The 17,301-nt window shown below is 43.3% G+C and overlaps 1 protein-coding gene and 1 pseudogene across 1 annotated transcript; both read right to left on the minus strand.

Moving 5' to 3' along the window:
* Positions 1–4,996: 4,996 nt before the first annotated feature.
* LOC102719485 lies at positions 4,997–8,937 on the minus strand (annotated as a pseudogene).
* Positions 8,938–14,892: 5,955 nt separating this feature from the next.
* LOC102719577 (pentatricopeptide repeat-containing protein At2g15690, mitochondrial) lies at positions 14,893–16,859 on the minus strand. Its single transcript, XM_006652038.2, has 2 exons — positions 16,847–16,859; positions 14,893–16,502 (listed from the first exon to the last, which is right to left on the minus strand). The coding sequence occupies exons 1-2, from the start codon at positions 16,857–16,859 to the stop codon at positions 15,118–15,120; spliced, it is 1,398 nt and encodes a 465-aa protein (XP_006652101.2). The 3' UTR covers positions 14,893–15,117.
* Positions 16,860–17,301: the final 442 nt, after the last annotated feature.

Genomic DNA, 17,301 nt, shown 5'->3' on the forward strand with positions numbered 1-17,301 from the left:
ATAGGACTAAAATATAAGTCCCCTTTAATCCTACTCTATTTGTTTGGAGGGATAAAAGGGACTAAAATCTTATTAAATGACCAACTCAATAGTACACAGCATACACATAGCTATATGCCTAGAATAGTAGAGTAGGTGTACTATAAACCTTTAGTCCCTTTTAGCACCTCCTCTCGGGACTTATGAACCTAGATAGTTTTAGTCCATTTTAGTCTCTCCTGCTTGGTATTTTAGGGGCTAAAAAGATTAAAGTGGAGTGACTTATAAATTAGCCCCTCCAAACAAACTTCACAATAGCTAATGTTTCTTATACTAGATTATATGTTGTGTTTTTTACGGTAGATCTTGTCAGGAGTTCTTGTCAGGCAAAGTGAATCGCTTTATATTCAGCCCACTCTATAGCGTGTTTGGGTCCTCCACTGAAGTGCTGGCAAAGAAGAGATGTTTGTGCTAGCTGTAAAGGAGGTGGCATGATTATCGATCGAAGGGGAAGGAAACGGCAGATGTGTCCTAGTGGTCACCAAGTTTTTCTATAAAATTCCAAAATTTCGATGATTTTGAATTTTTAATATTTCTCTTGATTTTCGAAGAAAGCTCCCACCGAATTAAAAGAGATAAAAGGATTCAATTAACTCCAACATACAATTGTATAATAAAGCGCAGTGTCAAATCATTTATTACTCAAACTAATATATATTTATTGCGATATTCCATTAAGTTAAAAGTGAATAAATGCAAGTGTAAAATTTATATGGGTAACTAATATAAATAACAAGAAATGGGATGCGATACTTGGGGGTTGAATTATGATTATATTTTCAGCTTTAATTTAGTGTTAGCTTGTCTTAACATTTAAAATTTATATTGATTTTATATTTAACCAATTCCCGTATTGTATAACAAACATTGGTCAAAATTGCAAAGGATTTTTCATGAATGTCCTTGACTAATATAACGATATAATGTGATCGTTTGAGCGATATGACCAACATTCAAAATGAAAACTTTATCATTACTCTCTCCACCTCTTTCTATATGACGCGGTTGACTCTTAGTTATATGTTTGACCATTTGTCTTATTAAAAAATTATAGTTAGTAATCATTTTTTTGTTATTTTATTTATTACTAAAGACAATTTAACTCATATTTGCACATAAATTTTGAATAAGATGAACTGTATATCCAAAAGTCAATAGTATAAAAAAAAACAGATTAGAGGAGTGAGCTGCATGAGAGAAGCAATAATTGATTGGCTCGGAACCTGGCCTTGCTATACTCACACGATTAAGTTCCAATTAATTAACTGAATCACTCAAGTATTCGTATTCCTTTTGATTACTATGCAAATACATTCATGTAATGTTTTTTTAGTCTCCAATCCATACATATATGAATAAAATGTACGAATGGATATTGGAATGAAACAATGAATGGTCCATATCATGTAATCACACAAAAGTACATTTGTTGCAATCGTTTATGTCAATCACATACATAATTTATTTCAAGTCTTTTGCAAAGAAACACTCACATCATAGGAATTGGTGGTAGGCTTAGCACTAGCAGCCCAATATCTGGCCCCTCTTATTTTGAGCAAATACATCATCAATAAATCCACACATATGGTACGTCACTCTCCCATAAGAAACGCACAGGAATTAATTTAGTATCAAGCACACAACAACAACAACAACAACATATAACTCAAAGGTGCATGCAGCACCAATTTATTCTTGAGAAAACAAGAAAATTAAGCACTCAATTCAAACCACTTGAGCAATATATAGCAACATGCATGCCGAAGAAAGCAGCCAGGCGTACACCACCTTGGTCGATCCACCAGGATATCTATAGACGATATGGAAGTATACAAGTGATTCATTATATATCTATCAAGGAACACACATACATAACTAGTAGTGCATTGAGGGATGCATGTATCTTCCCACAATTTACTACTCGGTGAGTTTCATTTTTTTAATTAGTTGCATTTGCATTTGGAGTTAGCAAGCAGAGATAAATAGTTAAGCTTTTATCTACAGATGATAATGTGTATATTATACATATATGTCACGCCCAGAAATTTACACCAAATTTCTAAACAATAGCATGTATTAAATCTCGGTCCAGGCATCAGCCCGAGTACACACTATGAAAAATTAATACACAGTTCCACGTCTTAAAAACAAATAAAAATAATTATCTATCGAAATGCAGCGGAAAAAGAAAACAAACTAAACCATCTAATCTTCAGCTTCAGCTGGCGATGACGGCTCCACACCACAGGCATTCTCGACGGCGGACTGAACCTCACTTCAACCTTCGGAACAACCTTCTTCTGACACAGGCTCGGGCACTTGCTCTGGTGGGGGAAAAAATTAAACAAGGCTGAGTACAAACCACCGTACTCAACAAGTAATATCCGAGAGAGGGAGAATAATGAATGCAATAGGGTATCAAGGGATAGGCTTAGGTTAAATTGCACAAAGCTGCAGTAATTTAGCAAAACAGTAGATAAAATAAACTGAAATAAAAGTAAAGTAACATTTAAAATAAACATCCACTGTCCAACGTTACACCACGTTGCAACAGGCCCAAACCACTGTCGAATGTTACACCACGTAGCGACAGGGTCAACCCTCTGCCCAACGTTAACCACGTTGTGACAAACCCAAACCACTGCCAACGTTACACCACGTTGTGCAGGGTCAAACCAGTTCCAAGATTAAGAAAATTATTAAAGGGGTTCAACTAATCCCAGTGAGTCTGTCAGTTCGCCCAATAACCGCGGGCACGGCTATTCAAATAGTTTTACTCTGCAGAGGTGTACAACTTTACCCACAAGACATGGCTGCCAAGCATGTTACCATGCCCCAACATATCACCACGATACCTCAGTACGGAAACCATGATAAGACCTTTCACCTAACCCTCCCTAGACAATCGCACCACACTTCAGGTTTCACCCCCTCCTTTACACCAAGTCGGGCAGTCCCCTCTCGTGCCTTGGTAGATCCGGAAGCAGCAGAGGCTTTCGTTACACCACGATTGTCCGTCCATACTCCATCACGCCTACCCTTGCCTCGGTACATCGAATAGGGACAAGTTAGATTACGAGTCTCACCGTTGCCCATTCTGGCTTGTGGTTAGTACGTGTAAGACCTTCAGGGTTTCCTGAGAACCGGTCCTTAACTGCCATGGGTGCGACTCTCAAAACCATGCACCCACAGCCCACCATAAGCAATATTTTAGTTGTATTAATCCACATCAGGAGATTAATAATGATTACAACCATTAAAGGTCTATCAAAGTTTAATCAATAATCAAATAAGAATCGGTGAGCTAGTTGAACTAAGCATGGCTAAGCATTGACTAACCCTAATTCTAGTCAAATTAACCCTGGGATGACAATAATAATGAATGGGGATCAACGGATATATTGGTAAATGCCCAATAGATAAATAAAGTAAACACATTTGAATACAATGCATGTTTGAATGTAAAGCGAGGAATTTTATAAACATAGGTTCAATATGATCAAAGAAGGGTGCCACTTGCCTTGCTTAGACCCACGAGGAACTTCGGCGACGACTTCGAGAATGAACGGCACTGCGACGGGGTTAAAACCTACGACAAACAAGACAAAACAAACAAAACAGGCTAAAAAACTACTGAAACAGAGAAAGAAACTATTTTTAATGGATTCTTGGCATTTTTCTGGATTTAATGAAACTTGAATGGATCTAAACGGAGACTAGATGAATACTTATGAATTTTAGAAGATTATCTGTGTTTTTAAACTAAACAGAAAACCTTAATTGAATTATTGCGCAATTAATGGGGCTGCTGACGTCAGCGAGGAGAGAGGAGCTGACAGCTGACAGGTGGGGGCCACCTGTCGGTGGGAGAGAGGGTAAGTGGGCGGCTGACAGGTGGGGCCCGGGGAGGGGGAGAGAGGAGACCGGCCGACGAGTGGGGCCCATCTGTCGGCGACCTTGGAACAGAGAGGAGGGGGAGGCGACCTCGGCCGAGAGGGGAAGGCGACGCCGGCGACGGCGCGGCTCGGCCAGGGCCACGACGTGACGAGCGCGACGGCGACGGCGCGACCGGCGGCGATGACAGAGAAGGTGGTCACGGGCGAAGGGACGGCGACGAGAACGGCGACGACGAGTCGGCACGGAGGAGGCGGAGACAGCGATGGGGTTGCGCGGTTCGGAGAGGCGGGATCGGGTGGCGGCGGAGGACGTCGGCCGACGGCGAGCGGCGGGACGCACTCGCGGTGGCACAAAGAAACAGAGGAAGGGAGGAGAGCGGGCTCATCGGGGTGGCGCGGCGACGATGGCCGATGCGACGAGATCGATCGGCGCCGGGCGACGGTGGCGCGGCGGCGCTGCGGAGCGGCGGCGCGAACGGGAGCGGCCAGAGGAGCTAGACGGGAGCACGAGGGAGGAGTGAGGTGGCGTCGGCCAAGCAGCGACGCAGCTTGGCGGCCGAGACGCGGACGCGACCGGAGCGGCGGCGCACGACGACGGCGCAACCGGAGCAGTGGCGCACGGCGGCGACGGCGAATGGCACGGCAACGACAGCGTGACGGCGACGACGTCGGGCGGCGACCCGGCGGCGGCAGCGCGTGGCTCCTGGCGCTTGCCGACGGCACGGGGAGGTCGGCAGCGGCGGCGCGAGGGGAAAGAAAGAGGGAGAGGAGAGGAGAGCTCACCAGCGGCGACGGAGACGGCGGCGCGTCGGCGAGGGCGAGGCGGAGGTGGGGACGCGGACGAGCAGCGGCTTGCGACGTTCGGTGGAATTAAATCCAGTTAGTCGATTTGCGAACCTCGATTTAATTAAATTAATTCCTTTAGAGGGATTTTTCCTGAGTTAATTAAGCCAAGTGTTATTCACGAATTTCTTTTACATATTTAGGCTTGGGATGAAACTCCGGGCGTGACAATATATACATGGGATTGGATTAAGGAGGAGAACAACAGACCTGATGCATCACCAGATAAATGAGCCTCTGGGCAGGGCCTTCTTGTAGTGCTTGGAGTGGCATGTCTTGAAGAGGGAGGGGTGATGCCCATCCCACTCCAGCTTCTCCCACCAATCCTTCTCACAGTCCGCCACAGGGCAGCTGCCGGTGGTAGACGGGATGCGTTTGAGGCCCCAGCATTTCCTCACCCTGATTGTCTTGAGCTTTGGAGCAAACATCCTCCTGGTGTCACATATCTGCTGCAGCTTGGGGACTTCATGCAGGTAGATATGCTTCAGCTCTGGGAATTCTAGATGATCAGTGGATATTGTACTTAGAGCAACTTTCTCTACGGGGAAGATTTGCCTGACGATGTAGAGGGTCTCCAAGCTGGGCAAGTGCGAGTATGGAGCAGCCCATGATATTGGAAGCACATACTTTAGCCTCGGGCAGCAGTGCAGCTGTATGCTCCGTAGTTGTGCAAAGGATCTATAGTCCTTTGTACGGGTCATCTTTCTTGCGCTCCAAATACAATTTGCCATCATGAGATCAGCTGCTGAAAATGCCTCCAGTGGTTCAAATGCACTATCAATATAATCAGCAAAGAAGACAGCGCCCAGCTTACCACATCTCTCGACATGGCACTGCTGTAGACAACGCCAAACAATTTCCTTATCTTTTCTCAACATCACGTGATTAGGGTTCACGCTGGTGATAGAAAAATTATCATGTACATGCAAAGACCCGGCCTTGTTCATCACAAATGCTACAGCACTCAATGCTTGTTCACTGACCACATTAGCATAGCTTATTCCCTCGCCAATCTCCACGTGGATGTCTAGTGGCTCAAGTTGCCGTGGTGAACTGCTGTCATTAGGATTCGTAGCAACCATGCCCAAGTTGACATCCTTGTAGCAAATAGGTTTAGTCATGGTGGTTATTGACCTGTCTAAAGGTGATCCAGCCAATTTTTCATTATCTTCGATAGCATATGATAAGCGTAGATACAGACTGAAATTACTTGTAATCCAACGAAACGAACCATCAATTCTAAGAACCAACGACTGAAAGAATCTCATATCCGTGACAACAACATAAGAATGGCAATACCCTTGTTGCTCTCCATGGAACAGAGAAGTTTTTGTGACTTCTTGTCCTCCAACGATGGTGATGTTTAGAAGCATTAGTTGGGGCATTCCTACTTCTGGCCAAAGTATGGCACGAAGCAGCTCACATCCCAACAATATGACTCGACGGAGGCATGTGACCTGCACCACTTTATCTGTGAAGTCAACTGATTTGACTATTGTGTTCGAGAGGTCCAGATCCTTAAAGTTTGGCAATAGTCCTCACAGCGTGAAGCTCACCAATCTTGAGCAACCAGCCAATGAGATAGATGAGATTTCAGCGTTGTCTCCTCTTGAATCAAAGCTAAATGATTCAAGTGAGGAAAGAAGTCCTTGAGGGCCAACCTGTTCCAACCCAAGACAACCATCAAGGATCAACGTCTTGAGGTTAGCTGCACCTGATAGGATCAACGTCTTACCCGATGGTTGAGTAGGCTCTATTACTCGAAGCTTTCGAATGTTCTTCAATCATTGCCATGCAAAATTATTGTGCCAAATCTTTCCCTTGTTTATATGTACCTCCCTAATGTTCAATGCCATTTGCTGCTCTTCTGTACTCTCTTGTGGAAAAACTAGTACCCAGTCTGTGTAGCAAATATCTAACACCCAAAGTCTTTGAAAAATCTCCAGTGCTAGACTGGTGTTGTTCTTATCCTGTCCAGTTTCTTGCGGGAGAGCCTTGCATTTATCCAGTCCGAGAAATCTTAAGCTGTGGAAGCAATGGAAAGGAGGTGAAGAGAAACTGAAGGAACAGTTGCACAATCTCAGTACGTGGACATTGTTTGCTTGATGGAACAAGGAATTAGGTAATGATTCAACAATTTTGAATGCAATAAACAAGGATGTTCCAACATATTACCAAAATCAGGAACTGTGTTAGAACAGTAGTCCTCTAGCCGAATCTCCTGCTGCAGAGCAGCAGCAACCTTCCATGCTTGGTCTTGCTGTTCTTCTTCTTCTTGTACATTTATGATTCCATCACAAACCCAACAGTTGTAGGCATGGGTTGCCCAGTTGTAGCCCATGATGTCGCCACCCTGATAATTAAGCAAACAATCTTCAGCTATGGTGCCATCAAGGCAGAAAAGCTGAGGCGAGAATCGACTTATTTCTGCAACCTCTCTCGCTAATAAATCCATGGCCCGTGGATTATAATAATTATTATTCGAAAGAACCAGGTGTGAACTGTCCACCTTTTCTATAATATTTGGATTGAGTCGCAGCCTCCCTCCCTCTGAAGGTCGAAAGCACTTTATTAACACTGTAATTATAGAAATCAGATGGCGGAATGCCGAACTTGGTTATATCAACTGTATCGTCACTCCCATTGTGGAAAATCAACAAACAACTCCGGTCCTTGATGGCTGTATAGATCTCCCTTCCGATATCTGCAATCTCAGCTCTGGAGCTTAATTTCATCAACCCCGCTGAAATCCTCCTCCTCATCCTGTCTGTCGAACAAATCCATTACATGCTGCTGAGGAAGCAGCTTGAGTTCATCCACTGCAGTGCCCTGGAGCAGTCGACATGGATGATCCTGTCAAACTTGTTCCTCAGAGATGGCCCTGGATTTTCTGCTATCGCTCTGAGCACCGCAGAAGCACCCACTCCAGCCCACCCCTCAAAGTAGATGGCCTTATGTGCACCAATCCTCCAAGTATGGGATTATTTCTTGCACCATCTCCTCAACGGTTTCCGAGTATATCTTTCCATGACAATTAATTACTGGTAGCTGATGCCACTCTCACGCTCTACAGCGGCAAATAATATTGACTTGCAGCTAACATGCATCGTCGATCCAACGGGTGGATAATATAATATTGCTAAATTAACCCCTGCTAATTCCTTGTGTTAATTGGTGTCACAAATAATTAAGCTATCGATCGATTCATGCATATGCTGTGACCTCATACGTACATACATGCGAGGAAATATATAGTAACACGCTTGCTTCTATCAATTGTTCTACCTGCCTGCTTCCGACTTCAGCTCATAAATAACGATTCCTTAATTAACTACCTAATATTAAAGACAAAGATACGAGCTGATGGCATATAAGTAAGCACTGTATGTAGTCCATCACTACTGACGGCACATGATAAAACTGCCAAGCTATCATTGTTTCGAGAGCACGTTGATTTAAACTGCATAGTTAATTACTGAGTTCCTTTACAGGGTGCTCCATCTTAATTACCCATCAAGAGGCTATGACAAATCCTAGGCATTCAATTTTGATAGTTTATTTGTTCAGAAAAATATATTTCCCCGCCTACCATCTATTCATTACCCTATAAAAGGAAAATACCAAATAAGCATAATTATCTGAAGATGAAAAATAATAATAATACCAGCTCAGGCATGGTGAATTTCTTTGCTCTATCTCAGATGACCAGGAAGCACAAGAAGAATAAGATCCACAAAATGCATCTAACTCATGTCTAGGTGTGCACGATGATATATGGATCCGGAGGGATCTCCACTTCCCCTGCAACAACAAATTGAGTTTTTATTCAAGATTGATGAACCGACTTACATGTTAATCCATAGACCTATTACTTAATTTGAAGAAGAAACAAAACTTGAATGTAATAATTAAATAATAGTAGTAGCTGGCGATACCTGGTGGCAGATAGTGAAGGGAGAGCTGTTTGGGACTTGGGCTGATTTTTTTTCTTCCCGTAGAACTTTGCTCAATTGTGCTTCCTTCCCTTGGCTCTAGTGGTTTTGGTGTTTCCTTTTAGAAAGGAATATATGCAATGTATGGCTCTTGGATCTTTGCTCTTTGCTTGTGCCTTCAGTGAACGAATAAAGATGGAATTAAATCGACTCATATGTACCTCCATTCCATCCAAAGCCAACAATTTACTCAGAGGTTTCAGAGCAGTATAAATTGTTCAGGAATTTTACATAGATATTTTTATAGTCAATGCTACCACGAGTTATATTTTCTAATACAAAATTTGGTACCTCTGTATACTTAGGCACCAAAAATTATTAGTGTAAAATTTGATACCTATTGATACCTGAGTTCTCTGGTGTCGCGAAATTTCTTATTTTATAAATGACTCTATCGCATCGTATCATCTAAGAGAGTGAGAAGTAAAAAAATTTATCTTGGCATCCTAGCTTAGTTGTGCAAAAAGTTGAAAATGATCTATACAGGCAATTGCCCTTTTCCAAAAGGGTACATGACAAAGAAAGATAAAGAAAGAAACATACCATACAGTCATATGTTCTTTGCTTTAATAAATGGTAGACTTTGCATTTTTCTCCACCTTAGTAGTTGTTAGTAATGTGCGCGTGCATTGCAACAGAACGCTGTTACTCATATTATCATGCAACATAATTAATCCATTACAGGCGGTGGTCGTTTGGAATGGTAAGAGCATCCCCAATAACTCATCTATCCCATACTCTATCCTGAAAATAGAGGATGAAGACTATAAATTGTGCTACAACGGAACGGTCATCCTATCATCTATTTTTAGATGTCATCCATATTAGGAGAGAGAACCTTCAAATTTGGATGATCTCTCCATCTTCCAAAAAGATATAGAGGATGTCATATATGGATGATCTAGTGGAGTATAAAGAGATATAAAGGATAAAACTAGTTTAGATGATCATCCAAATAAAAATATGGATGACTAAATTTAGATGAGCTGTTGGGAATGCTCTAAGTTAACTTACCCCAGCACGGAAAACGTAGTAATAGATTAATACATGATTAATTAATTATTAATTATTAAAAAAATATAAAATAAATTAATATGATTATTAAAACAACTTTTCTATACAAACTTTTTATAAAAAATACACCGTTTAGCAGTTCGGGAAGCGTGCGCATGAAAAACGAGGGGGATAAGTTAACCTATAGGAGCCAACGAACGTGGCCAAAGAAGTATTTTTCTTTCCTCCCTGCTTTGTCATTCACCTAACAATACACGATACAGCAGTGGAGTTCCATTGCAAGAAGAAACAGTTATCTTTCCAAGAACAAAACGATTCAACAATGGAACTCCATCACCAGTAGAAACATCAATCTTTCACACCAGATTCAACGCAATGCTTAGATAGTGATACAAATAGATTCAAGCAAGTGTATAACATTCGGCCGTATATTTCAACAGACAGGACATCATTCACTTAGTACAGTTCGTTGTCAGCGATGAGACTCCTCTCCAGGTATATTTAGTACAAAATTTCAGTTAAACCCTTCGCCCAGTTACACGTCTATCCTTTTGTATCAAAAAAAAAAGGACAAGAGACAACACTATTGCAAAACATGGTCAATTTCTAAATCAAAATCTCTAATACTACCTCCGTTTCATAATATAAGATGTTTGACTTTTCTAGTTGCAACGTTTGACCATTCGTCTTATTCAAAAATTTAGTACAAATATAAAAAATAACAAGTCATGCTTAAAGTTCTTTTAATAATAAAGTAAGTCACAAGCAAAATAAGTGATATTTCTATAATTTTTTAAATAAGACAAATGATCAAACTTTATAAGTAAACAAATCAAACATCTTATATTATGAAACGAAGGAAGTAGCTGATTACAGCCAACCCACCTCCCTTTTGACTCTGCCTGCCATACCAGGGGACTTGAGGTTATCGGCAGTGAATGCCCCCTCCAGATCAGCATAGGACGCTTCCCACTCTCTCCAAATCCAGATCGGCGCCAGTGTCACAATTTGGAGGGGGTCGGCACGGCGAATCGGCTAGCTGCCTAGTGTCCATGTTCTGGAGTGAGTTCATGATGTTAAATTACAGCCCATTAAATTGTGGTCGGCTTTAAATCGTAGCAACTAACCATCTAGTAGCCCACTGGGCCGCCATAGGCAGCCAGCCTGGCCAATTCAACTGCAACATATGAAAAGTTGAGAAAAATGTGCGTAGCCGGGATGACTTGAACCCACGACCTATTGGCTCACCCCCACACACTTGTACCACGCTAAGATAGCCACTTCTTATCCATAGTTCGTGTTTGTCAACCCGTTAAGTAGGTTAGATAGGACTTTCTCGGTTTAGTCTGATATTTTATCTAATTTATTCGATGGTTTTACCTAGAGTTTTTTGTTTGCTTTAATCTGCTTTGTTTGCTTTAGAGCAAATACAATTCATCGATCATAGTTCATGCATATTATCAATCTAATCTATATTATTAACTTTAGACATAGGTCTGCCTCGGTTTAGTCTGATCAACCATGTTTAATGACAATAAGAGTATAGGATAGGTTGAAATATATGCATGAATTGTTTTATTAGAGTTCTAGCCAATAAGTTATTTTAGTGGTCTATCGGTTGGATTGCTAAATTTGCAAATTGTCCGTCAATTCTTGATTATGCTGATCTAAACCCTATACTGTCTCGGTTTGATCAAATCTATTATGGTCACTCTAGGTTATTAATTAGGAATCAATGTTGTTTAATGACAAGTTTGGCTTTTTATCATTTGTTTCAACCTTGAAATGTCTCGGTTTGGTCCGATCTTCTATGTGTGCACAATGAAGGATCATCGCTCTAGTTAATATTAAACATACTTGGCTCTTAAGATAATAAGTTAGGCTTTTACATGCACAATTCCATAAATAACCATATCAGGTCATGTTAAATGATATAACGGTCGACAAATCAGTTGGTTGTTGCCTTCAATCTTGAACTGTCTTGGTTAAGTCCCATCTTCCAAGATTGTTTCCAACAATTTACATGAAATGTCAATCATTATGTTTTATCTTAGCCAACAAGGTATATTTTACCATTAGTATTCTCAAATTCCAATAAAGTCGATCTGTACCGTTGGTTGATTCCTAAAGCATTATCCATAGATAAGCTGATAAACCGTTTTAGGTTTAACTTCATTTCTTATGTTTTATATCTTATCGGTTTTAAGGTCAAATTGACTAGCACACATATTTTTAGCCGAGTTCTAAGAATTTTAGCACCAAAAAATTTTTGGCACGCCTGGTGGGACTCATGCTAATTTCACCCACAAAGAATCATCTAATTCAAGAAGGAAGATGTCTACACAGGAGGTTGACGCAAAGAATATCCTTGCAGTCGCTTGGAAAACCTTACTGATGAGCAACGGACCCAAGTGCAGCATTATATGGATAACTATCAAAAGTTGTGCTTGGAGTCATTTAGCATGACACAGAATGGGCCAATTCAAAAAACCTAGTTGCCAAGGCCTTCCATTTAAGGACAAACAAGTTCACCATCGAATGAACCTCAACAGACTCTACAAGAAATGGTGGGCTTGGTTATACATCACACATTGATCAACTAGTTAGAAGTACTGGTCAACACACTAAGGATTGATCAAGAAAGTTATGGATGGCTCAGGGTGCAAAACAACCCAAAAGACCAGTATACCTTCTAGAAGGGGCTACTTCCATGAACTACCAGTTAATTAAGATAGAAGAGCCAAGGATGACTATAAAACAAGAGTTACCTGAGATGATAACAAAGGTACCTATGGGTAATAAGAGTAGTCCTCTAGAACATCCTAAACTTATCTTACTATGGGTAGCCACCACAAAATCAATATCGATCACAACCCCAATATCAACCTAGAATTAGGCTCAACAAGAATTGACTCCACAAGAAAAGAGTCGATGTAGCCAATATAGAGGGAGCATGCCACAACTAGGACATGGGGGGAAATTCAGAGATGAAGAATGAGCCGATAGGATTGCTGAAGTCATGAGAGACTAGTTTGGACTAAGGCCTAGGGAGTAGACTGTTATGTAGAGGCATTCATATCCTGAGTGGTTTCAAAGAGTGCATATCCCTCACACATGTAGGGTCTCTGATTTTGTGAAGTTTTCATAACAAAATGTGGATCAAGGTATTATTAGAGATAGAATTCAAGAAAATTAATTTTATAACTGCTGTCCGGGTGGATGAAGGTATCACAAATGTCCAATATCTAGGGTTTGGCAACGGGAGAGGCGGGACTGGGGATGATTGGAATGCCACCGCCCTCGGCCTCGAACTCAAATTGAAACCTAGGGGAAATTTGATCCCCCACCCCGTCCCCAAACGGGCCCCTGAACTCCAAGAGATCGACTCGTGTCGCGCTAAGGACGGCGCACCGGCGCAGTCATGCAGGTCGTCGAGCGCAAGCCTTTGACGTCGGTGTCGAGCAGATAGGGGCGGTGTCGAGCGAACGACAAAGGGCGGTGTCAAGGGGCGGCAGGCGGAGAGCGGTGGTTCGGTGGTGGAGCCGGGAGAGGCATCAACATCGGGCAAATGGGAGGGTGGTGTCAAGGGGCTACGGGCGGAGGATGACGTCGAGGGGCGGGCAGGCGACGAGCGCAAGGCGAAGGGTGGTTGTCCCACGGTGGCGACGGGCGGAGGAGCCGTTGGCAGCATCGGCATAGGGCAGATGGGGGCGGCAGGCAGATCGTAGCGAGCGTCGAGGGGGAGGGAGGGCGACAGCTTCTCGATGGGAGAGGCGGTGGCGGGTTGGGCCAAGACTATTAGGGGAGACTAGGGTTTGCTCTTTTGTTCGGTCAAAAGCCCATGAATAGCCCAATAATTTTTATTTTGTTTAATTTTAAGGCCCCGTTGGGATCGCTACAAGTATTTTTTGCGCTCATCCCCGTCCTCGTCCCCAAAATATATGGAGTCCCAACCCTAGTTCATGGCTAAAATCATCCCCGACCCTGGCCCCATTGGGACAGGTCCCCTCTAGGGACCCGCCCCCGACCAGGAATTTGCCAACCCTAGTAATATCTTGTTTGATTGGCCAAGGAAGATGAAGAGCAAGATTCAAAACAAAAGAAAATAGGTCAACTAAAAAACTTTCATCCATATGTTTCGGCATCGTTCTTTTGATTAATCAAAAATAAAAGATTATTTGATTTTTATAGCTATTTAATAATATAAATAATGAAATTAACTACTATAAAATTAAAAATTACTCTACAAAGTAAGATAATGAACTTGTATACAGAGACTTCTTGCAAAAAGTACCATTTAACAGTTCAGAAATACCATTTAACGGTTTAAAAAGTGCGTGTACAAAAACTAAGGAATAATTTAGTGGAAAAGAATGCAGCCTTCTGAGATCTATCTTAAACAAGACATCAGAAGTAAAAAAATTATTAATGGAGCCATACCTGAATCAATAAACTACACTCAGATTTAAAATTCTATCTTGAAGATTTGGACTAAGGGGTTCAAAGACCAAATGAAACATATAAAATATAAGTTCATGATGAACGAATTTGACAATATTGAAAAGATATTACAATCCATAGAGTGATAGAAGAACAACAATGCAATAAGATGAACTAGTACGTAATATCTAGAATTCAGGTGCGAAGATCAGTTAAGTGCCAGAACAAAACAATGAGGATAAATCAAAAGGATGCCAAAAGAAAGGAAAAAAACAATTAGAGAACAAGTTGAAAAAAAATCTATAGATTTGTAACTGCAGTCATGCGGATGAACAGAGTAAACTTTGCAACATGTCCAGTGAAACACATTCCATATGTTTGCTAACAAAGATTAAGAACAAGATTCAGGACAAAGGAGTGCAGGTAACTAAAAACTATTCATTCCATATGTTTGCTAGATATATATTGGAACACATAGTTAAAGAGAGAGACGCTTCATAGGGTCTTAAAAATACATATCTTCAAAGATTTAAAATTAGTATACCGCATAATACACCAATATCCTGCAAGACTACTCTTTCTGAAATTGCAGGAAACATCTCTTATCATCAATGAAATGCAGACATTCCTCCAAAATAGAACTATCATGTTAATAAGAAACCTCAATACCATCAAGGATAGAAGCATCACATTCATCTTCATGATCAGAAAAGAGAATGCATAACAGGCGTACTAACACTACCATCACATAACTGATAATTTTATGTGCTAAAAGCATGGCTGCCAACATATATTCATATAGGATGGCTGCCATCCTAATGAGAAAAGTTAAGTGCAAAATACACCATATTGGCAAATTCAGACCATTGGATTCAGTTGAACAAAAGCAATGTTCACCAATAATCACCACAAGAGCACTTCCCATCCTTAAAATGGTGGAACCGCTTATTATCCCTTACGATAAGCTCTCTCCCCACAATCCTCGACATGATCTTGATAGCATTGTGACAGTCCCCACAGATCCTGAGGTTCTTAATGATGCGAAGTGGAGTCCTAGCTGGGGTGCTAATCAAACCATAGGCAATCGCAAGCCTCTCACTATGGTACAGCAGTGCCTGCTCCTTTGCCTCCTGATCAATGTCATGGAGAACATACCTTGTGTCTGGGACATATCGCTGCTCGTTCACCACCTTCTTTTCAATCTTGGGCGGCAACCTGTACTCTACCAGCTTGTTCCTCCCATCAAGCATATTGATCCCGAGGCGCCTCTTTGGAGCTGGGGTTGGGAGCTTCTTAGGATTAACTTTGGTCGGATCAAGCGAAACCAGCAACTCCTCCGCCCTGTCCTCGATGTCAATGTCTCCATTCATGCGCGCAAGGTTCAGGAGTGACTCCCACACCATGGCATTGGGCTCAAATGGAAGCTTCTCGATGTACTCCACAGCCTCGTTGAGATGGCCTGACTTCCCTAAGACCTCAATGATCCCAACATAGTGCTCCACACCAGGCTCAATGCCGTGATCCCTGGACATGGCATCGAAGTAGAGGAACGCCTCCTCGATCGCCTCGGAGTTGGCACAAGCATTGAGCACGAGCAGGAAAGTGTGGGCGGTGGGTGCGATGCCGTACTTGGTCTTCATCTCCTCGAAGAGCTGCAGCGCGACGTCCCCGAGGCCGTTGAGCGAGTAGCCGTCGATCATGATGTGCCAGGAGTCCATGTTCCGGTCGGGCATATGGTCGAACGTCCTGCGGGCGTGGTTCATGGCGGCGCACTTGGCGTACATCTCGAGCATCTTGTTGTTGACCTGGAGGTCGGCGCGGAAGGGCGAGCGGAGGAAGAAGTCGTGGATCTTCCTGAGCTCGTCGAGCAGCTTGGGGTTGGCGCAAGCGGCGGCGAGCTCGAAGAAGGCGTGCGGGTCGGCGCGCGCCCCCTTGTCGAGCAGCTCCACCGCCTCCTTGACCCGCCCCTCCCGCGCGAGCCCGATCAGCTCCCCAGGCCCGGCCACAGGCTGCGGCGGCGGCGGCGGCGGCGGCGCCTGATACTGATGCTGCGGCGGCGCCTGGGTTGGAGGCCCGTAGTTGTTTCGCGGTGGGGGAGGTGGCGGAGCCCCGTAGCCGTAGCGTGGTGGCGGGGGCTGGTGCTGGTAGTTCCTGGGTGGGGGAGGAGGTCCCGCCGGCGGCGGCTGCCAGTGGTGTTGCGGGGCATGGTTGGGGGCGGACGGGTGGAAGGAGTAGGATGAGGAAGAGGAGAGGGGGCGGGAGAGGAGGAGGTGGAGGAGGGAGCGGGACCTGGAGGAGGAGAAGGCGAGGGGGCGGAGGAGCGGGCGGGCGGCGGCGGCGGCGGCGGCGGCCATGGCGAGGTGGGAGGAGGGGGGAGAGCGGCTAGGGCGATGGGGGTTTCCGAGACGAGATATTTCAGCCGAAATGGCCAATTCGATGGGTTTCTCAGGCCCATTAATCATAGGACGGCCCATCTACTGCGAGCTCTGGCCTAATAGGGCCATGCCATGGGATGTTTTTGATTACTACTCTTTCCGTTTTCGAGTATATTATAAGACTTTCTGGTATTCACTAAATCTATTTATGTGCTAATGAATTTAAATACATATATAAAATATTTACGTTGATAGTACATGGATGAATCTAGCCAAATCCAAAAAGTCTTATCATATGGAACGAGAGGAGTGATGTTTTCGCTGCTAAACTAGCATAGCGTCCATGCTTCACCACAAGGAAAAAAATATTCTATATAAAATTTTATTAAAATATATGACATATATGTGTTATGTGTATATAATTTACGAAAATACTATACTACGGGATCTCGTTTCAACGGGATCCAACTAAGCTGCAACGCGATGACGACCCCAACTAGAGATCGATCAACTCGATGCCTCCCCTTGGAGCTCCAGCTACGCACGCAGAGCGCTCCAGCATGCAGCGCACACCAACCGCGGCCACTAGTGACGCTTCCTCTTGCTGCTGCTGCTGCGCCGGCGGGATGTCACGACGGCTGCTGCTGCGCCTACGACCGGACAATACTAAGGCAGGACACCTTGAGCGACTAGGGCTCTGCT

The sequence above is a fragment of the Oryza brachyantha genome, chromosome 4 (assembly GCF_000231095.2).
Source record: "Oryza brachyantha chromosome 4, ObraRS2, whole genome shotgun sequence".
NCBI classification, from domain to species: Eukaryota; Viridiplantae; Streptophyta; class Magnoliopsida; order Poales; family Poaceae; genus Oryza; species Oryza brachyantha.